The sequence below is a fragment of the Corythoichthys intestinalis genome, chromosome 15, assembly GCF_030265065.1.
Source record: "Corythoichthys intestinalis isolate RoL2023-P3 chromosome 15, ASM3026506v1, whole genome shotgun sequence".
Lineage (NCBI taxonomy): Eukaryota > Metazoa > Chordata > Actinopteri > Syngnathiformes > Syngnathidae > Corythoichthys > Corythoichthys intestinalis.
This window is the reverse complement of record NC_080409.1, coordinates 32,100,207-32,123,009: the sequence shown is the minus strand read 5'-3', so window position 1 is coordinate 32,123,009 and position 22,803 is coordinate 32,100,207. Positions and strand designations below refer to the sequence as shown.

Genomic DNA, 22,803 nt, shown 5'->3' with positions numbered 1-22,803 from the left:
GGGGTGAGGAGGATGAAGGGAATCAGACGACGAAGGAGGAGTAGAGTTTAAGACTCAATGAGGATACGTAGCAACGTTGAAAAAAATTACTTGGCTCAGTGCCTGGACGAGTGAAGGCAGAAAATAGGGCCAGTCTGTTCTCAGCACGTCATCTTTTGTTAGCTATATCAAGAAGAAGCTAAATTGTTCCACGGTGACTTTGTGGGTATCGGGTTGTTCTTTTCCTGTCAAGGGAAGAAGGAAGTCAAGCAATACAATAGAAAAAGTCAAATCAATACAACCTTAGATTGAATTTCACTTTTGTTATTTTCCATTCACATGCGCAAAAACAATTTCCTTCAGGGAATCCTATTGCTTGGCACCAATGTAATGTTGCTACGTTAACTGTTTTGCTACCATTGAAGGCGATAGACGTCCACTCCATTTGGACTAGGATGACTGCCAACCTCCTACTTCAAATGGATTGGACGTCTATCGCCGTCAGTAACAGCCAATGAGTCGAAATAATTGTTTTGAACTTTGAAAAAAAGGATACATCTCATTTAAGGACTTTATTTGCCTAACTGGCACGAAACGAACTTTTGACGCCACTTTTATTTTCCAGTCTTTGTGAAAACACATTTTTGTCCATCTAAACTTTTGGGCGGGACTAAAAACACACTGATCAACACAAGGTGTCGTCAGAATGCCAAAAACATGAAGCTATGAAGGTACAATGTGTGACACAATGGAAAAAAAACAAAACAAGTGGAGAAAACATGAAACCGCCTTGCTGTTCTGACATCTTCAAGGAAATGAAGCAGAAAGTTTGCTCTAATTCTTCTTTAATTACACCCCGAGACCACCGGCGCCGCAACGGGAATAAACAGCTCCATATTTTTTTTTTAACAAATGCCATATTGCCACCATCTTTAAACAGTTTCATCTTAAGGCCTCACATTTCACATTTGTGTAACCCAAAAGCTTTGCTAAGTTTTTTGCTAAGAATTATTCGCAAAAAAATATGTACAGTGATACCTCGACATACGATTTTGTTCGAAGACCTGGTGTGTATGTCGAAATGGTCGTATGTCGAGACTGATTTCCCCATCAGAATACATTGTAATTCGTTCCATAGCCCAAAAACCTTTCGATAAATCCTTAATAAATACTGCACACATACGCATAGCAAAATAAATTATAAATAAATAGGGAATTTAAAAAAAGCGCATTTATTGTCACTTTAACTTATAGAGACTGGCGAATCGAGGTCAGAGAAGATGGCAGGTGTGAAAGTAGAAGAGGATACGTTGAGCCCGTTCTGTCTAATTTAACAAATGCATTCAATTAGGATAGGTTCAGACCGCAGATCTTAATGAAACTGATTTTTTCGTGTTTTTCCGACTCGAGTTAGGCATTAACTTGACGGTCTGAACCGGACAGGTCGCATAAAAGTGGACCATTGCAAATCTGATCTGGGTCACTTTCGCATGTGGTTTGAATCCGATATGGGCCACATTTTTCCAGAATGTTGTGGCGGTATGATCTGTCAAGTCTCTCAAATCGGAATACATGCAGAAATTACGTCAGCAAAGAGCGAGAGCAGCACGCAAGACAGCACTGTTGTAGTTGTTCATGAGCGCTAGCGCCTAGCTTAAGCTTGGCTTTTAATACGCAGGAGGCGGGCTAGACCACAGTCATAAAAAATACAATGAAGAAGCCTGATAATGCTTGGTTTCTTACTGTGCGCCAAATGAGCAATATTTCAGTATTGCTTACATGGCCGAGCCGGGGAAACTGATGCACAGTGCGTAGTTTTTTTGTTTTCTTTTTCTGCGCATACGGGTCAGTTTGATCAACGCGTGTCGGACTGCGAATAAATGCGCATGCGTAATACTTGAACGGGCTCAATAGACAAAGGCAGTCTAAACGGGCACACCCAAAAAACAGATGTGACAAAAAATCGGAATAGCATACTGCTCGAATGCTATTTTTAGACCGCACGGGGGTGTGATGTCACCATCATAAATCAGAAGGGTCTTAACATAAAACCGCACTCGCTTACAACCAATGCTAGTACTGCTTGTTTTCTGCCTTTCAACAAAGAGTAAACACTGCTGCTATGGAACTTGTAGAAATGACTCAAGACATTACGTCCGTCCACATATGAAGGATGTTTTCTTCATATGTTTCCCGAAGCCAAATACTCAGAGGGAAAAAATGTGAACAATGGATTAACTTGTGCGGATGTCAAAAAGATCAGTTTAACGCCAGCAAGGTGAAGCCATTCACCTTCATATGCAGTAAACATTTTGTTGGGGGCCATGGTCTAAGGGTAAGCCATCTTGATATTTTGACTTATATTTTAGCGTGGCGTTTTGCCATGCTGCTTCTGTCTGACAATGAATGACCTGAAAAAAATTAAAATTATATTTATACAGTGGGGCAAATAAGTATTTAGTCAACCACTAATTGTGCAAGTTCACCCACTTGAAAATATTATTAGGCCTGTAATTGTCAACATGGGTAAACCTCAACCATGAGAGAAAAAACCCAGAAAATCACATTGTTTGATTTTTAAAGAATTTATTTGCAAGGCATGGTGGAAAATAGGTATTTGGTCAATACCATAGGTTCATCTCAATACTTTGTTATGTACCCTTTGTTGGCAATAACGGAGGCCAAACGTTTTCTGTAACTCTTCACAAGCTTTTCACACACTGTTGCTGGTATTTTGGCCCATTCTTCCATGCAGATCTCCTCTAGAGCAGTGATGTTTAGGGGCTGTCGTTGGGCAACACGGACTTTCAACTCCCTCCACAGATTTTCTTTGGGGTTGAGATCTGGAGACTCCAGGACCTTGAAATGCTTCTTACGAAGCCACTCCTTTGTTACCCCGGCTGTGTGTTTGGGATCATCGTCATGCTGAAAGACCCAGCCACGTCTCATCTTCAATGCCCTTGCTGATGGAATGAGATTTTCACTCAAAATCTCTCTATACATGGCCCCATTCATTCTTTCCTTTACACAGATCAGTCGTCCTGGTCCCTTTGCAGAAAAACAGCCCCAAAGCATGATGTTTCCACCCCCATGCTTCACAATGGGTATGGTGTTCTTCGGATGCAATTCAGTATTCTTTCTCCTCCAAACACTAGAATGTGTGTTTATACCAGAAAGTTCTATTTTGGTTTCATCTGACCATAACACATTCTCCCAGTCCTCTTCTGGATCATCCAAATGCTCTCTATCGAACCGCAGACGGGCCTGGACGTGTACTTTCTACAGCAGGGGGACATGTCTGGCAGTGCAGGATTTGAGTCCCTGGCGGTGCATTGTGTTACTGATAGTAGCCTTTGTTACTGTGGTCCCAGCTCTCTGTAGGTCATTCACTAGGTCCCCCCGTGTGGTTCTGGGATTTTTGCTCACCGTTCTTTATATCATTTTGACGACACGGGGTGAGATCTTGCATGGAGCCCCAGATCGAGGGAGATTATCAGGTATCTTGTATGTCTTCCATTTTGTAATAATTGCTCCCACAGTTGATTTCTTTACACCAAGCGTTTTGCCTATTGCAGATTCAGTCTTCCCAGCCTGGTGCAGGTCTACAATTTTGTCTCTGGTGTCCTTCGACAGCTCTTTGGTCTTGGCCATAGTGGAGTTTGGAGTGTGACTGACTGAGGTTGTGGACAGGTGTCTTTTATACCGATAATGAGTTAAAACAGGTGCCATTAATACAGGTAACGAGTGGAGCCTTGTTAGACCTCGTTAGAAGAAGTTAGACCTCTTTGACAGCCAGAAATCTTGCTTGTTTGTAGGTGACCAAATACATATTTTCCACTCTAATTTGGAAATAAATTCTTTAAAAATCAAACAACGTGATTTTCTGTCTTTTTCCACATTCTGTCTCTCATGTTTGAGGTTTACCCATCTTGACCATTACAGGCCGCTCTAATCTTTTCAAATAGGAGAACTTGCACAATTGGTGGTTGACTAAATACGTATTTGCCCCACTGTATATCACAACAGTAATGTAGGCCTATTTTTCTTAAATAAGGATGTTTAAATAAATTAGTCATGTTTGGCCATGGTCTTTTTGTTTTGTAGGCCTGTTTCATGCCTACAGGTAGGCTCTAGATTTAACAGCTCTAACTTTTCTTTTGTAAAGGAAGAACCTTAGTAAGGGGTGGTGTAAATAAATTATTAGAATTAAGATTTTTTATTAATGAAAAAAATCTAAAGTTTTTGCATGGCTGTCACTGAGTAGCATTTGCTATCGCTACACAAAAATAGCAATATAAATGACCCCCAAGAACAGTCAGAGACGCAAGACAAACAGAGGATATAATATATAAGAAAGACAGGGCATATGGTTGTAAGGGATAGCTTGTTGAAACAGGAAAATGTCATTGTCAGTGGCATAAGGCAATGCACACAAGAAAAAGGTGTCGATAAAAAAAGCTACCTCTGGATCAGATCTGCTCCGTTTCACGTCTTTTTCAGTTCTCGACACTCAAGCCATCTCTTTAACCGAACATTTTTATGTTCTTCTACATCTTTACCAGTGAATTCGGCACCAGGGACATAATTTTCAGGCAGAATTGGTAGGTTTAGCTCAGTAAACATCTCATTGGTACACTATTTACATTTATCTATCATGAGGGACAAACGCTAGCTTGACCCCCCTAGCAACCGTTAACGTCAATATTAATGAGCAAAAGTGATATGTTTCGTGCGATACGCTATTGTGCATTAAGACCTGCAGTATTACCCTACCCTTAGACATGTAAAACAAATAAATTATGAATAAATTAGAAGAAAAAAAAGAAAGGTAGACATATTGCCATCTAGCCAGTTCACACGCGCACCAAGCTTATGTTTTCCTATGATTTCTTTCTTCATTTCAGTCGTAAGCGTTGCATTCATCCTTTTTTCACCAGCACTACCACCTTCACTAACATTCTAGGGACCCATGATTATTTCTCTCACAAGAAAATCTGATGCGCTGCCGCCGTCTTGCGGGAAAACAATGAAATTGTGACGCTGACGTAAATTGTCGTATCTCGAGCATTTCTTGATACTGTATATCAGACAGATGACGAGTCAAATTTTACGTCATGTAAAAAAAAAAAAAATGGCGATGCGTAGGTATGTTGAGGTACCACTGAAATTGATCAGTTTGAACATTAAATATCTTGTCTTTGTGATGCATATACAGCTTGAACATCATTTGCAAATCATTTTATTCTATTTTTATCTATGTTTAACACAATGTCCCAACATCATTAGTTCTGAAGTTGTAAACCAGGGGCAATAAAATGTTATCTTCTTCAGAGTGAGAAATGGCCCAAATAGATGCAAGTGTAAATAATGCCTGATAGGGACAAGATATCCAACAAGCATTTTAGGAGCCCAATATGATTTTTTAAAAAAGATCATGTTTAATAACGGTGTTATTCATAACACTGTTATAATTTAGCAATATGCAATATCATATATCAATACAAAGTTGTTTTTGAGGAAAAACAGCCTTGCCAATGAAGGAAAACTTGTCAACCCGAAGCCAAAAGTTGCATTCCAACAATATCTCCCAATATTCTCATCGCTGTCGATGGCAGCCAATGAATTAAATTGACATTTTCATTTGTTTCAGTTAGAAATGGTGTGCCACCTCTGAGAGAATGTTGAGAGGAGTGCGTAGGTTAAAGGGTTTGGTAAAAACCTGTTCTCCGATGTAGTAATCTTTTGGTGGCTGTTTAATTGGGTGGGTATGTGTAATGCAAGGGCTTAGGTTTGCATCGGGACGGTAAGGAACACTACCACACTATCATAACATTACCAACTTTTCAGGATGTTGAAATTGTCCCCACCAACTTTTAAGCAACTTCATTTGCATTATATATTGACTTCAGTTTTATAGGTCATTTAAATTGTCTCCCCATATGTTGTAAGGATAGAATTGGCCCGGCCATTGTTAACTATTATTAAAAACAGTACTTTAATTATGTTCAAACTTACATTGACCCCTTTTCTCTTGCTGAATGTGCCAGTCCACTCCCCCCAACACACACACACACGCATTCACAGCCCGACAGAAATACAACATGCCGCCTCCTCCGGCCCTTTTCGAAGACAAGGGATATGAGAATTTTTTTCCCGACAGCGGCAGCCACTGTAAGTAATGTAAAAATACGTCAATGTTGTGGAGGTGGGGAACACACCAATAATTTTGCTACTGAAAGTCTGACCTGCATCAGAGTTAGCATAACTTTTCTCGAATTTCTCGAACTCGAGGAGGAAGCTGCGTTGAGAGAAATATCCTCCTGTATTTTTTCTACTGTTAACGTTAATTAAATTGTAAGAAATGTAGTCAACTAAGGATTACCCCCTTATAGATAGTTAATTGATGATGAACAAGTTTGTTTTGTTGTGTATGTTAATATACTGTATTGGCCCGAATATAAGATGGTGTTTTTTGCATTGAAATAACACTGAAAAAGAGGGGGTCATTTTAAATTCGCGGTCTAGACATTATATCCATTCACGACGCCACAGTAGACCCCTTCCATTATTTTTTTGTCATGATTTTGAAGATGGTGTGCGACTGAAGTAATCTTTTTTGGAACCAATCACCAAATGTTTGCTCATGTTTATATGATTACACCTTTTGTCGACTGGGTACGTGGTTTAACTGATTTTCTTCCTTTGACAGTGATAACTCCCAGCCTCAACCAGTTCAAATGGATTGGACGTTTACTGTTGGCAATGCCGCTGAAAATTGGATTTCTAACGCCTTCAATGGCACTCAATGAGTTAATAAGCCAATAATTAAATTTAACAAGCAACTCATGTTGTTATTTTCTAGAGAAAATTCCCTCTTGCGACCAGGAGCGACAAAGCGCCCTGGACGAGGCTCGGCAAAACCCCCGCGAGGCAGTCTTCATACCAGACTGCGGCCCCGGCGGCCTCTACAAGGCTGTTCAGTGTCACCAGTCCACCGGCTACTGTTGGTGCGTGCTGGTAGACACCGGACGACCCATTCCAGGAACTTCCACCAGGTAATGACCTTGTTATATCAGTATCAATTAATTCCTTGCTATTGGTTTTGTCCGTTGATGTGATTGACAAACAGGTAAAGCAATCAAGCTTTAGAAGGGGGAACAAATGTCGGGGCCCCTTTATTCGATCGCCCACCCTCCCTGCCGTTCGAGTTTCATGGCTGCAAATCAGAGCCTGTTTTTGCAAGACTCATAACACGTGGCACATTGTGCGTCGGTGATAAATACTACCATCTTCAAATATCCGTGTCAGGGTGGGGTAAAATACCAGAGCGGATTCCAAATTAAATAAAGAATATCAAACTTAAACTTCCATGCCTTCATGTTTTTTTTCTTCGCCACTGATGTCAGTAAGTTAATGGCCAAAAATATTCTCTATTGTTGTGTGCCATAAGGGTTCAGGGCCACAAAATAGAGTATATAGTCGTGTATATTAGGAAAATAGTATATTGTATCTGTATTTAATGGTAATAATAATACATATACCTATATACTATATACTTATTGATATATACAGTATGTATACCATATATTTTGGGTTGGTTGGTTAAAAAGTAACTAGCTAGGCACAGAAATGTGAGCACTCCTTGTCTAAATGAAACTCCTGAACAAACTTCCACTTTGTTCCCTGGCCCTAAGATGGCAGCAAAGTACGGTTTATTTTGGGAAAATAAAACTCCTCTATTTGCTTCAATGGTGATACATACCATGGCACCAAAGTAACACTGAAAACAGCAGATAAGCGAGTTTTCCCCAAAAATGACAGGATAGGTGCCTAAAAAATCTGATAACAGATGAAATTGTGATGAAGTTTAGTACGCATTTGGACTTGTCGCTTTCCATTACTGCCATTTATAAACTCGTGATGACAAGATATCGAAATGGGGATGTATCAGGATACCTTGCATCCCAAACGGTTATCCTATACGGTTATACTATATGCCAAAAATATGGATATCGTTTTAAAAAGGTGTCAATGTATTTTTAAAAAATAAAGGAACCAACAAATTGCTACCAAAAGCTTCCACACCACAACAGTGTCTCACTTGACTCTATGGCTGCCATTGATGGTGCTCGACGCCCAATCCCTTAAGACTGGGAAGGGCGCATGAACGTTCGTTCATTTGAAACCAGAGCATTTACAGTCACTGCTTCAGATTTTCAGGGCACTTACACATCACTTCCTGTTGAGTTTGAGTCGCTGCCTATTCATTCCCAGGTCACTTCCTGTTCTGTCAGCCAAAATCAACAGGAAGTGACCCTGAACTGCCCCAAAATCAACAGGAAATGATTGAAAATCAACAGGTGGAATAGCCCAAAATTACCTAGTTGCCTGGCATTGTCTCCCACTGAATGGCCATAGAAGTGGGAGGAGCCCGTTTGAAGTGGGAGGGGTTCATTCACTGCCACTCTTCAAGTTCAAATGGATTGAGTGGTAAATTTACAGCAAAAGGATGAAGATAGCTTGTTTTTCTGTTTTTTAGTTGTTTTGTAGAATATCCTCGAATGTTTTCCTGACAAATGTATCGATAATCGTTGTATCGCCATATCGTGAGATCGTAATCGAGTTTTGTATCAGAAATCGTATCGTGAGGTATTACGCGTGATTCTACCTTAAATTCATTTGAACTCAGCAGATTAGGGGTTCCAAAAAAAGACAGATTCCTCATTTAAGTGTGAAATTTCCCGACATACGGCATACGTCCTCCCATTTCACCCAGCAGATTAGGGGTTCCAAAAAAGACAGGTTCCTTATTTAAGTATGACATCCCTGACATACGGCGGACGTCTTCCCATTTCACCCAGCTCCCACTCTTGTCTCGTGCATCTCATCTCAACAGGTACCAGACACCAGAATGTGACAACGCCGCACTCTCTCGCAGCTCCGACACCGAAGACCTGTTCCAGGGCCGAGACCTGACAGGTTTTTATCTATCTTTTTATTTTCTGCCACAGTTAAAGTTAACATTTGGATGGATTGTGTTGCTATTATACTTCAACTTGCTCCGGTATCCAGTTTCGGGTAAAATGTTTTGTTAGTTAGTAGGGCTGCAGCTATCGATTATTTAAGTAATCGATTCATCTATCAATTAGTTAGTTACATAGGCGGAGTTTGTGGGGTGGGGGGATCAACGTCAACATGACGTTGAAACGCAGTGTCAACAATAAAATTAACTTACAAGATATATGCTCGGATAGTAGCTTAGCCCATGCTTGTACATACAGGCATCCAAGCTGTGTGTGTGTGTGTGTGTTCTTGCGTGTGTGAGCGTGCGTTTTTCTGTCTTACCTGGTGGAGAAGGAGACGCCGCATCCTTTTTGACTGAATATTCCAGCCAGGAATATAATAATACGTTGAAAATGAGCGTTTTCATTGTTTCCCATCATTTTTTAGGGGAATTCTAAATCAGGCTGCTGAGGACAGCTATGCTTTTAGCCAATATCGTCGTCTATTTAATAGGGTACGCCTTGTGGGGGCTCTTGTCGTACAGTTAACATCTTTAGTTGGGCAAACTGAAACTCCGCTCACCATTTTGGCAGTGCTCCGTTGTGTTTCATGGTCCACATTTTCAATCCTTGGTTCTCGCTCAGTAGTTGTTGTCGCTTTTGAAAGCTTAGGTTTGAAAAAAATATGTATACCCATCTTGCCTTTTCTGTCCTCAGGTGGTTTTGGCTAAGCAAAGCAAATGACCGTCTCTAAGGTGCTAGTCACATGACCTGTTCGAAAAATAATTTTGACGCATTATAATTTTTTGTTTTATAGGCAACATTTTACCGGCAAAGTCTTAATTTTAAATTCATATATAAATTACATGCAACGACATTTTCGGCCCCCCTTAATCTCCACGTATGGTTAGTTCAAATAATCGAGTAATTGGATTAGGAATATTTAATGTGTTCCAGAATAGATTTTAGGAGATGTAAAACTGTTAAGTTGTGATCAGGAAAAGCAGAGGACCCAATTGCAGAGGCGGTTTAGTTTTTATTAACAACGTTTCAAAAAGAAAAAATTCTCATTAAAGGCAAAACACTAAAAAAAGAATACTCAGGGAGCTTGGCCCTCTCAGGAGTGAGGCTACTAGGCGGTAGTTCTGGAATCTTCTGGCAACTGGTTGGTGTTTGGCCTGTGCTTAAAAAAGCTCAATCAATAAGCCACAGGTGTTGCCTGTTAGCCTCGCCCCTGAGGAGACCGGTCCCTCTCGCACCTGTGCAGCCTGCAGACAGAGAGGAAGGCATAAATGCTGAACATGGCACAGGATCATAACAAAAACAAGAGATTAGATAGTACTTTCAAAAGAGCATTCAACCTATGCAGAATTGCACTTTCATTTCACAAGAGCAATAAATGCATTTAAAGATAAATTAAAATTAGGGCTGTCAAACGATTAAAATTTTTAATCGAGTTAATTACAGCTTAAAAATAATCGTAATTAATCGCAATTAATCGCAATTCAAACCATCTCTAAAATATGCCATATTTTTCTGTAAATTATTGTTGGAATGGAAAGATAAGACACACAACGGGTATATACATACAACATACTGTACATATGTACTGTATTTGTTTATTGTAACAATAAATACACAAATGCCATTATTAACATTCTTTCTGTTAAAGTGATCCACGGATAGAAAGACTTGTAGTTCTTAAAAGATAATTGTTATAGTTACAAGTTATAGTAATTTTATATTAAAACCCCTCTTCATGTTTTTGTTTTAATAAAATTTGTAAAATTTTCAATCAAAAGTAGAGTTAATATAATAATAATAAGAATAAAAATAACAATAATAAAAATAGAGTGACCAAAGTCTAAGTTTTACGTGTATTTTGCGTAGCTATTTTGACATGGAATGCCAGTTAATTTTGCATTGTTGTTTAACTGTGTGTCAGAATAGGGCCTTATTACTATAGACTGAAGTGCTTTTCTTTTTGTGAACATTTTTTTTGGAGAGATAGGAATATTATTTTTGTTGTGCTTTCACTAAACGATACTTATGTTTGTTGTGAAGGAGAAACTTATGCCAATAAACGGCGCGGTCCAAAGAACGCCTGTGTCCACTCGCCTTTACTGTATAACATATATCTGTACATATCTTACCCAAAATACAACAAGAGACACATAATTGCCACTAAAAGAAAGAAAACTTACCGAAATATGTGTGGAGCACAAATAGCAATTTGCATTGCATTGTGAATATAGCATAAACGTCTCACAACTACTAATTCTCCCACGTTTAGAAGAAATAACATGAGTATGGAACGGCGCTGCTCCCAAGCGGCCGGTGGCATTCTCTTCACTCTTAATGTCCATAAACGGCCTCATTGTAATCTGTTTGAGGCAATGTGCGAGCGGGTCATTTAGTGCATCTGTTAATTGCGTCAAATATTTTAACGTGATTAATTTAAAAAAATAATTAACACCCGTTAATGCGATAATTTTGACAGCCCTAATTAGAATACTTCACCTTAGCCTCAAACGGTATGAAAAAATAATAAATGTGGATTGAAGTACGACAAAAGAACAATTGGCTAACTTGCATAGCAAAAGTCTGTTAGGTTAAATGCTATAAAATGCTAACATTTTTTACAGTGCTCTTAACCGTTCAAATATTCCTACAAAAAAAAAATGCTTAATATACCTCTAAACTAAAATATAATTGCTTAAACAATAATATTAGCTCAAACAAAGCTTTACAACCTTATGTTGGTCTTAACAGAGAGTAGCTGGATCCATGGATGTTAGATAAGTTATGTCATATCCACTGTTGCCATAAGAGGGCAGTGTATCCACCCAAATCAAGAAAACTAAATGCAAACACTTTCAAAACAAACCATTACAATACCACTCTAGTTAAACGAATCCTCGAAGCAGCAAAATTTGATTCAAAGCTTTTTTCTAATCAAATTACTCGAGTTTATCAATTAATCGTTGTAGCATTATTAGTAAGGCTAACATGAGGCATCCAAATTTCACTTAATTTTTCCGAAAATTATCGTTCATGTAAATTTTGGCGTGAAAATTGCCACAATGGGACCACAGACAGGGTAGGGAAACTGTTATGTTGGCGTGCTTATATTTTGAAGGCCTGTTTTGGAAACATCCCATGTAATTTGGTAGGCTAACTTTCACCATCGAAGGCTTTGATTGGATTGCATGTTTCATCCACCATCTGGTGACTTTGACTGCGCCGCAGATGTTTGCCTTGTTTTTAATGAGAGGTGTGAGTCTGTTCTGGGGCAACAGGGGACTGTTGTGGGTGACAGGCTAATCTGAGTTATGTGAAATATTAATTGCATTTTCATTTTCTTTTCAATAAGATACAAGCTTTGAAAGCGTACATGGATAACTTTACACAATTTAAAAGGTTCTAGCACGAACGTACACCTGTTGGTTTATTTATGAAGTCTTGCCTTTAAATTTGACAGAATGGAATCCACATTCGTTTCTGTCAACGTCATACATGTGGCAAATGAAAACACGGCTTGCCAAAGGTGTTTGGAGTTGCATCGTTAAAAGTTTTACAGCTCAGCGCTTTCTCCCCATAAAATCTCGTGTTCATCTACCGCCAAAAAAAAAAAAAGTATAACAATTTACCTGTTATCAATGTAAAGCTTTGCCGGTTCATTGTCTCCATTATTATGACACAAACTAGTAATATTTCTGTTTATTTTTGTTTTTCAGGCTGCCCTGAAGGGAAAAAAGTGGAATTTATTACGAGCTTGTTGGACGCCCTGACCACAGACATGGTTCAAGCTATTAACTCACCAGCCCCCTCTGGTGGAGGGAGGTAGGTAATGACATTAAATGAGGCCTAAGCACTTTTCACAGGGGGGTTTTACAAAGTACTTTGTCGGAATTATGGACTATTCGTATTCGTATATATACAAACTTATAAACGCAACATTTTGCACTCATTCTGTACAGTATTTATAATTACACGATGGTGCATTTGATGCACTTTAGAGGTGTATGACTATTAATCGTTTTGTATATATCCACTACAACAGAAGTACATACAATAAATATGACGATTATTACCGTATTGGCCCGAATATAAGACAGTGTTTTTTCCATTGAAATAAGACTGAAAAAGTGGGGGTCGTCTTATATTCTCGGTCTAGACATTATACCCATTCACGACGCTAGATGGCGCCAGATATCATTGAAGCGATGTTCTGTTATGACAGATCTCAGCTACTCTCAAGTTTAACCAGTTTGCATTATTTTATTGCAATGTTTTTCCTTATTCAGATTTGTTTGAAGACTACAGTTACAATTAGACCTCACTTTGATAGTTAATGCAGTTATTGCAATTTTGCTGTTTTATCACAAAAGATTGGTTTATTTACACATCAAAAACCAGAAGCCATTCATTTATGAATGTGATTGCACTTTAGTTTAAATATTTAAATGTTCAGATATTAAGATTTGAATGAGGCAAAATAAAATGCTTTTTCTCTCAAATATATTGTTATAATCATTTGTTTCAGATGTACTGTATTTATTTTCTGTATAGAAATTAATTTGGTGTTCAAAAAGTCTATTTTCAAACTTGAGTCTTGAAAAAGAGGGGGTCATTTTATAATCAGGGCCGTCTTATATTCGGGCCAATACGGTAAATATCTGATACATAGCAGCTACATGCAATTAACATGTGAATTTGTTCCATGAGAGGGATATTGAGCATTACATATGTTTTTTAAGAGTACACATAAGAGCTGGGTGATTATTTGATGACATTGTTAATCATGAAGAATTAAATGTCAATTTTAGTGATCTGCCTTGAGCATACTTCCCTGATGAAACAAAACCAATCAGCGTGAACATTTTCATGTTATTTATTTACTTCATATTTTCAGAAAACTACTCTCTAGTTTCTTATGTTTTCAGTATTGATTCTTAAATCAGTGATTTAAATTCCTGTATAAAAGTCCATAAAAAAATTGGCATAAATATCAAAATTGGAATTCATTGGTGAATTGGGCAATGTGAAAAAAAAAGATCTTCTTTTGTGATGGATTATTATAGATGGAAATATGTTAAATCACATTGGAGGTGTATAGAAAGTACTTTAAAGTAAAAAATAAAAGTGTCTGTTTTATGACTAATGTCCTTTTTGATCACTCCATTTGTTTTACAACACAATCCCTTCCTCTGATCTGCTTAACTTTGCCGTCATGCTTTTTCAATGAAAAACAAGAATTTCTTGGAAGCACTAATGGTTTTCATTTCACACTCTCAACACATGACGAGTATGGGTACAGAAAGACATTTTGATGTGATTTTGTTTCATTTTTATAATGACTGCCACCAGGTTCGTAGAGCCCGACCCCACCCACACGCTGGAAGAGCGGGTGGTGCACTGGTACTTCGCCCAGTTGGATGCCAATGGCAGCCGAGATGTTGGCAAAAAGGAGCTGAAACCTTTCAAGAGGTACCTGAAGAAGAAAGCCAAGCCCAAGAAGTGCGCCCGCAAGTTCACCGACTACTGTGACTTGAACAAGGACAAGGCCATCTCACTGCACGAGCTCAAGGGCTGCCTTGGAGTCGGCAAGGATGGTAAAAAATATTCCCACACGAATGAGATGGACAAAAATAAACTTGAGGCATAAACACAGAGAAGCTTGGGGTACTAATACAAAAAGTAGGGTCAACATTGTATCAAAATTAGATTGAGATTTGTGATAATTTTTGGTAGAACGAAACTGTTTTGAACTTCAACATACGATCCTTTCGACATCCGACGTAAAATTTGACTCATCACTTGTCTCGACATATGACGACATTCTCAAAATACTTCAATTTATGTTAAAAGAGAAAGTAAAAACTTCCCACTCTCTCTCACTTTTGTCAGTCACACGGTGCGTTCAGAAACAGCATGCAAAACACAACCGCCACATTAGAACCCGATCCGTTACCATTATTATGATGATGATTTGTATTTATAATTAATTTATTTTGCTTTGTGTAATTGCTATTTGTAATTGTACCTGCAATATTTATGGAAGATTTTATGATTTTTGGGCTGTGCAATGACTTAATCGAATAATAATGTATTCCTATAGGGCAGGGGTGTCCAAACTTTTTTCAAAGGGGGCCAGATTTGGTGTGGTAAAAATGTGGTGGGCCGACCTTGGCTGACGTCCCTTACGTAGTTTTTTTTTTTTTTTAACTTAATAATTTCAACAGTCTCGCAATTACTCTTTGTGGCGTTCTGTTTCGACTCTTGCGAAATACTGCTGCTGTGAAATTAAACTAGCTTCAAGTTGCTTTAATTTCTTGCTGCGTATCTTCCCTGTAATCTTATCGTACATGTTAGCGTGTCTTGTTTGGTAATATCGCCTCACATTAAACTCTTTAAAAACAGCAACTGCCTCTTTGCAAATAGGGGAGACACAGTTGTTGCGTATTTTAGTGAAGAAATAGTCCTATTTCCACCTATCTTTGAAGTGTCGGCCGTCGCAGTCAACTTTTTTTGTTGATTGTCGCTATTTTAGAAAATTGGATGTAAAAGGTCACACGGGGTAATGTTGCTTAGAGTGCTGCTGCCTTTTAATGGGTAAATGAGGAGCAGCATTTAGTGTGTAAGCTACTTCATAGGCTGGTAGCAGTACTGCTGACCAGTTAAGTCTGTGTGCGGGCTGGACGTTATTGATTTTATGACAAGGGCTGGGGGCCGGATGAAATTTGACCACGGGCCGCATTTAGCCCCCGGGGACATGTCTGCTATAGGGTAATCCCGCCCGACATACGGCCATTTCGACTTACAAACCAGCTCCTGGAACAAACTAGATTCATATGTAGAAGTACCACTGTACTTGCACACACATGTTATGTTACATGTTAGATAACTAGTTAGCTACTTAGTTCTAGCTAGTTAAAGTAGGCTAAACTACTCTATCTAAAATACTTTTTTTATATAACTAATATGAATGACACACACACACAATGCATGTAATAATTTTTGCTATCTTAAATACTGTGGCTAGCTCGTGTTGGGTAGTTATAAAGTAGGCTAAATTACTCGTTTGAATCTTTTTGGGGAGTGAGGATCAAAATATGTTCACCCTATTTCATACCATTATGCTATCATAGTTAGCTAGCTAGTGTTAACTCATTACTGTACAGTTGTGTGAAAAAGTATCTGAACATTTTTGAACTTGTCACATTTCTGCTTAAAATCACCATCAAATGTGATCTTTGTCAAAATCACACAGATGAAAAAAAAAAACGGTGTCTGCTCTAACTAAAACCACCCAAACATTTATACTTTTTCATATTTTAATCAGGATAGTATGCAAACAATGACAGAAGGGGGAAAATAAGTAAGTGAACCTAATGTTGGCCCATTCTTCTCTAAAAAACTGCTATAGTTCAGTTAGATTCCTTGGATCTCTGGCACGGATCACTTTCTTTAGGTCATGCCACAGCTTCGCAATGGGTTTCAAGTCCGAAATTTGACTTTCAGACTTATTTTAATTAATTTATTTTTTCAAACCTGTTCAGAGTCTTAGAGAGACAAGAATCTGAGTGTCCTTATGGTCTGAACAGTTTTAATGTATCACATAGGAGTTTGCTTTACTCCCATGTGGTTGTTCATTATGTGTTATTTATTAGGAGAAAGCAGCTGACAGGAACGGGTTATGGAGGGACAGGAAGAAAAACATAAGACGGCAAGAACAAAAACCAACAAGAAACACATTTTTACACGCCTATGCTAGCTATTTACATAGTTGTGCTGTCGTTAGCTAATCTTATTTAGCCGTGGATGTTTTAGGGAGGTTTTTTGCAGCAATATTTCAAACACTTGAGTGAAAATCATTCTTTTGAACAAAACTGCATTTTGATCAATTTAAATGATCAGTAAAATTATTCACTTGTGACTTTTGCAGGTGGTTCAACAGCAAACGGCAACTATGGGACAAGGCAAGGAACAAAAGTGTTCAGTAAGCGTAACTAATACTACTACTTTTACTAATGTCCAACCTTGTAGTTATTATGTAATAGTTTGTGCTTTAACCCAATTAATATGCTCATTAATCACAGTAGTCATTAACTCATTGGCTGCCACTGACGGCACTAGACACCTCATCCAATCTTGCTGCCAAACCCTCCCGGTCAAAATAGATTGAACGTCTAGCTTCGTCAGCGGCTGAAATACCAAAGAATTTAGTGGGTGAGAGCACGTGGTGGTGAAACTCAACATATTGGGATAAAGGGGAAAAAAGAATTTGCCATGTTTTTGATGGATAGTCCCAGAGTGGCCATTTTCTCCGCAAATCCCCCACAAAGTCATGCACCAGGCAGGAGGCGTGCTGTTAATATTGGTTTCTCAAAAGAACATGACCATGTTTGATTCTGTTGGGAAATTTGGCTTGACAAGGTCATTTCGCAATTGATTGTTTGCTGAGCCAGGGATTCTCAACCATTGTGTAAAAAAAGGATAATTTGCAAGGAATAATAGTTAGTTTTGTTCATCTAGCCAGGGAAGAGTTGTCACAAAGATCTTGCCATACTTCTGCACACACTGCAACATGTTACAGTGCACATGCGTGTGCTCACGGATGCCTTCCCTGCACAATGCAAGTCGCATATGTCTTTGCAGTATTAACAAAAAAAATTTTTTTTTAAATTTGCGTTCGGTGTGAACATAGCCTTAGTTTGTAGTCTAATTTGGCGACAGTAACTAAGGGACGCAGGTCACATAAATATGTTTGTGCTTGTACTGAATATAATTTTATCTGTCAAGCCTTTGGGTTATTTACGTACTGTTCTGGTCGAACTGGTCCATGGAATCTTTTTTTTTTTTTGCGCACCGTTTTTTCTCGTCAGCTGTGTTTAATTTCAGCATATTTGCCACAACTCAAATAACTAAAAGTAATTCTAAATTGCCTTACACATTAGTAAGGCAGCCTCGTGAAAAATTAATCTTAAGTAAACAGAGACCTGGCCCCATGAAGTTTTTTTGTCTTTCAGTGAAAATCATGCATAAATGTTTGATGAGCAAACGGTCTTTATTTTTGGAACATATCAAATGGGGGAACGAATTCATATAAGGAAAAGATATACTGGATATATAAATATTAGTGCTGTCAAATGATTGAAAAATTTAATCTAGTTAATCATATGTCAACTGTGTGATTAATCAGGATTAATCACATTTCCCTCGGGATGAATAAAGTTGCTCTTCAGGAAAAAAAAAATCTAGGAAAATACTATAATTGACTTAAAATTTGTTTTCAGATGAAATGTATGATGTATGAATGAATTAATACTTAACCAAATAGTTTTAAAATTTTATTTAACAACTCAGATCGTACAAAATAAAATAAATTGTCAGTATTATACAGAAAAGAGCTCAACAGATTAAAGTGCCTCAGACTAACAATGTGACTCAAGTACCATTTGGCATATTGCCCAAAATTAACTGCCAATTTAAAGAGCAGACAAGCACAGTACAGTAACAATACCTAGTCTTTCAAAAAATGTGTAAACAACTTGTCTGTTAAATTAAACATTTCACACAAATAAATGCAGAATTGGCAGTTTTCCACTAAATGGCCTGAAAGCTGTGTGAGATTAAAAAAAAAATATATATATATAATTTGTCGATTTTCACACACTTAACTGAAAAACATTACACTAAAATGTGTGCAAAGGTGTTTAGAAACACTGCTTAAGTTAGCCAGTCATACCTTTTTTTTGTCCAGTGGTCTCCTGTCAGTGCAACAAACGTAACTCTGGCTAGTTGCTCCACCTTCGTTGCCTTTTCATTTTCAAAAAGTTCATGAATTTTTGTGGCAATAGTTGCTGTGAAGGTGTTCTGTATGTTGGGTCGCCCGATGCTATCTGGATGAGATTTTCAAGGCCCTTGTCTTCGACTAAGTTAATGGGTCTACAGTCTCTGGCTACCCATCTAGCGATAGCAGTAGTCAACCTACTTGTTGTCCTTTTGTTGACACGTCCGAGTCCGCACTCTGCCAGTGTAGCTAATTGACTGCGGCTTGTGTTTGCGGTGTTAGCGTCATTGCTAACACTAGCGAAGATATGCTTTGCCCGAAGGTGGTACTTTAGGCTAGTTGTGCTTCGATGGAAGGACAGTTCATCACAGCAGTATGTGCACACAACTTTTGTTTCATCCAGGTTTCCATTAGGCAGCTTTTTAAAACGGAATTTGCCATGAAGCAGTCCTGGGTCATAATCCTTACTCATCGTGCCTGGCTGCATTTTACCTGCATTGCCGCGCGGAGAATGTAAACATCACTGTGTGGGACTACGGGAGGCAGTTGTGGCCAAACTTAGCGTGAGCGGTAAATTGCGTTTTTTTTTTTATGCGTTAATATTTCCAGGCATTTTATATATATATATATATATATATATATATATATATATATATATATATATATATATATATATATAAGCGAACTCTTGTGGTCGCTTTGCGACATTGTTTATTGCTTTCTTGCCAGTTCAATATGGCTGCACGACGTCTCGGGCTGACGCCTACGTTGGAATGTTGTGCTTATATGATCCTTGGACAAGATTTGTCCGTAAGTATGGTTGTTGTAAAGAATGTACATATTATGTTAGTAAGCGAACTGTTATATTTTTTGTGTGAGACGCTTTTTGTTTATGTTTAGTGAACCTGTATTGCGTGCTAAGCTAACGTTGTTGCTAATGCAATGCTTGTGTACTTTTTTTTTGTAGTTTCACTACGGTCTAAAGAGGACAATGGTTTGAGGCCATTTTATTAATAAATCAGATGAAAAAGGAAGAAGTCTGATTATTAAGGCGTCGTTCACTAGCTGTCTAGCTTTGGAAAAAGTAGACGCTTCGGAGTGAGGACAGCATAGACAGATTTAAATGACAGTAGAGTGAAATGCCCACTACAGTCCTTATGTACCGTATGTTGAATGTATATATCCATCTTGTGTCTTATCTTTCCATTCCAACAATTTATTTTACATAATATATGTAATTTACAGAAAAATATGGCATATTTTATAGATGGTTTGAATTGCGATTAATTAGGATTAATTAATTTTTAAAGCTATAATTAACTTGATTAAAAATTTTAATCGTTTGACAGCCCTAATATATATATATATATATATATATATATATATATATATATATATATATATATATATATATATATATTCATAGCGTTTTACCTATTGCGGATTCAGTCTGCCCAGCCTGGTGCAGGTCCACAATTTTATCTCTGGTGTCCTTCGACAGCTCTTTGGTCTTGGCCATAGTGGAGTTTGGCATGTGACTGACTGAGGTTGTGGACAGGTGTCTTTTATACCGATAAGAGGTTAAAACAGGTGCCATTAATACAGGTAACGAGTGGAGCCTCGATAGACCTCGTTAGAAGAAGTTAGACCTCTTTGACAGCCAGAAATCTTGCTTGTTTGTAGGTGACCAAATACTTATTTTCCACTCTAATTTGGAAATAAATTCTTTAAAAAAGAAACAATGTGATTTTCTGTTTTTTTTCCACATTCTGTCTCTCATGGTTGAGGTTTACCCATGTTGACAATTACAGGCCTCTCTAATCTTTTCAAGTAGGAGAACTTGCACAATTGGTGGTTGACTAAATACTTATTTTCCCCACTGTACCACTGTATAGCACCTACAAAGGCCAGCAGCAATATTTGTCAACAAAACATGATTAACCAATAAGGTCTAAACCATTTTTCGGCCTTTTTTTTTGGGGGGGGGGTACAAAGCTCAGCAGCAATATTGTACAACAATAAATAATTAAGCTTTTTTTTGGCCTTAAAAAAACTTTTATTTTTTATTTTTATTTTTTATGCCATGTTCTACCCTCACTAGCGTTGTGATTGACTGGTAGCTCGCGATCGACATAATGAGCACCTCTGCCTTACAGCCAAAAAAGTTTATCGGCCCAATATAACAGCCGCCTGATGTTACCTCATTTCCTGCCGTTGACGATGATAAGCGTCCAATCCATTACAACCAGTTGAAATGGATTGGACTTCTATCTCTGTCAACGGCACTGAGACTTGATATTCACAGCCAGTTAAAATTCCTTGCTTCCTGTGCTTGCAGTAGGTCGTCTGGTGTGAGAGGAGATCGTTCCAGGAGCCGAGCAGAGGGCAGAGGACATAGAAGGAAGGCATCAGAACGCTCGCCTGACGGTGAAAAAAAGAAAGACATATCGGAGAGAAAATAACTTCCTGACTTGTTTTCGTACAGACACACACACACAAACAGAAGAAAACGCAGCAGCGCCAAAATATTTGCACTTTCTCCTCCCTGTGTTTGACATGTTATGTTTATATTTTGGATTGTCTGTGCTTTGAAGTGACTGAAAAAAAAGTGTGAGAATATGTACGTTAAATCAGCGTATAACAAGTGGAGTATGTGCACAAAGTTAGCAGTTAGAAGGCTAAAATGCACATTGATCTCATCTAGGGATGGGCAGAATACATCAATTAATCGATTGTTAAATTTGCGCAGAAGGTGCGTTACCTAAGAAAAAGTCCATTATACCATTTTATGAAAATATTTTTGGAAAATTCGAATCGATCGTAAAGAGTTTTATAGATTTTGTGAAATCATATCTCGATGAATTGTATGCACTATGATCATCTACACACCCAAACAGGAGTGCAGAACATTCCGACTGTAATTTTGTTCTTGCCCATCCCTACTAGCAACGGCGAAGGAATGTTTCTTGTACATATAAACATGCGTATTAGAATTAAACTGTGACTCTTGACGTTGAATTCATCAGCACGGGCGTTTAGCTGTATGGATCCCCTTGCACTGTTAATAGGGTTGCAAAGGGGTGGAAAATTCCGGTGAATTTCTTTGGGAATTCAAGTGGGAGAATTGGGAATATATTCCTAATCAGACTGTTTTATTAATGAGAATTTACGGCAATTATTCATAAAACGGTATCACTATTACGCTTGCCGTTGTCTTTCAACATTTTTAAAAACTTAGGCTCTTTATATGAAAACTTTTATTATTTTTAATGTTAAAAAAAGATTCAATATTGACATAAAATGCCATTAAAGAATATTGAAAACTGTATACTGTGCCCTCCATAATTATTGGCACCCCTGAAAAAGATGTGTTTTTTAGCTTCTAATATATATATTTTTTTAATTCAAATAATATGGGACCTTAATGGAAAAAAAGAGAAAAATCCAACCTTCAATACAAGTGCATTCATTCAGTGGGGAAAAAAATCCCACGTAAAGAAAAAAATATTTGACATCAAATAATGTGTGTCACAATTATTAGCACACCTGGTGTTAATACTTTGTACAACCCCTTTTTGCCAACAAAACAAGGTCTGGGGACTGAGATGGCCATGGGGGGAGCTTGATTTTGTGTCTGGTGAACCATTTCTGTGTAGATTTGGCCATATGTTTAGGGTCATTGTCATTGTCATGCGCATCTTTCGTGGCATGCCAGACCCACTTAGAGTGTTTGTTGCCAAAAAGCTCAATCTTGGTCCCACACAAAAATACACACGGTCACAGGCTTCAACTGGGACCGTGTGCTTTGGTCAGATGAAACTAAGATTGAGCTTTGTGGCAACAAACACTCTAAGTGGGTCCGGCATGCCACGAAAGATGCGCATGCTGAAAAGCACCTCATACCCACTGTGAAGTATGGGGGTGGGTCAGTGATGCTGTGGGGCTGTTTCGCTTCCAAAGGCCCTGGGAACCTTGTTAGGGTGCATGGCGTCATAAATGCTTTGAAATACCAGGACATTTTATATC

The 22,803-nt window shown here is 38.2% G+C and overlaps 1 protein-coding gene across 6 annotated transcripts in view; it reads left to right on the top strand.

Moving 5' to 3' along the window:
* Window positions 1-22,182, top strand: part of smoc1 (SPARC related modular calcium binding 1) — a 67,077-nt gene extending 44,895 nt beyond the window's left edge. For 4 of the 6 annotated variants that reach the window (XM_057860257.1, XM_057860256.1, XM_057860254.1 and 1 more), the window contains 6 exons: window positions 6,842-7,034; window positions 8,876-8,958; window positions 12,719-12,824; window positions 14,352-14,596; window positions 16,930-16,963; window positions 21,116-22,182. In XM_057860257.1, the coding sequence (XP_057716240.1) occupies window positions 6,842-7,034; window positions 8,876-8,958; window positions 12,719-12,824; window positions 14,352-14,596; window positions 16,930-16,963; window positions 21,116-21,239 (785 nt within the window). In that variant the 3' untranslated portion in view covers window positions 21,240-22,182. Of the gene's footprint in view, window positions 1-6,841; window positions 7,035-8,875; window positions 8,959-12,718; window positions 12,825-14,351; window positions 14,597-16,929; window positions 16,984-21,115 lie in introns of all 6 variants that reach the window. The other 2 variants (XM_057860258.1, XM_057860259.1) reach the window with 2 other exon arrangements.
* The last annotated feature ends 621 nt before the right edge of the window (window positions 22,183-22,803 follow it).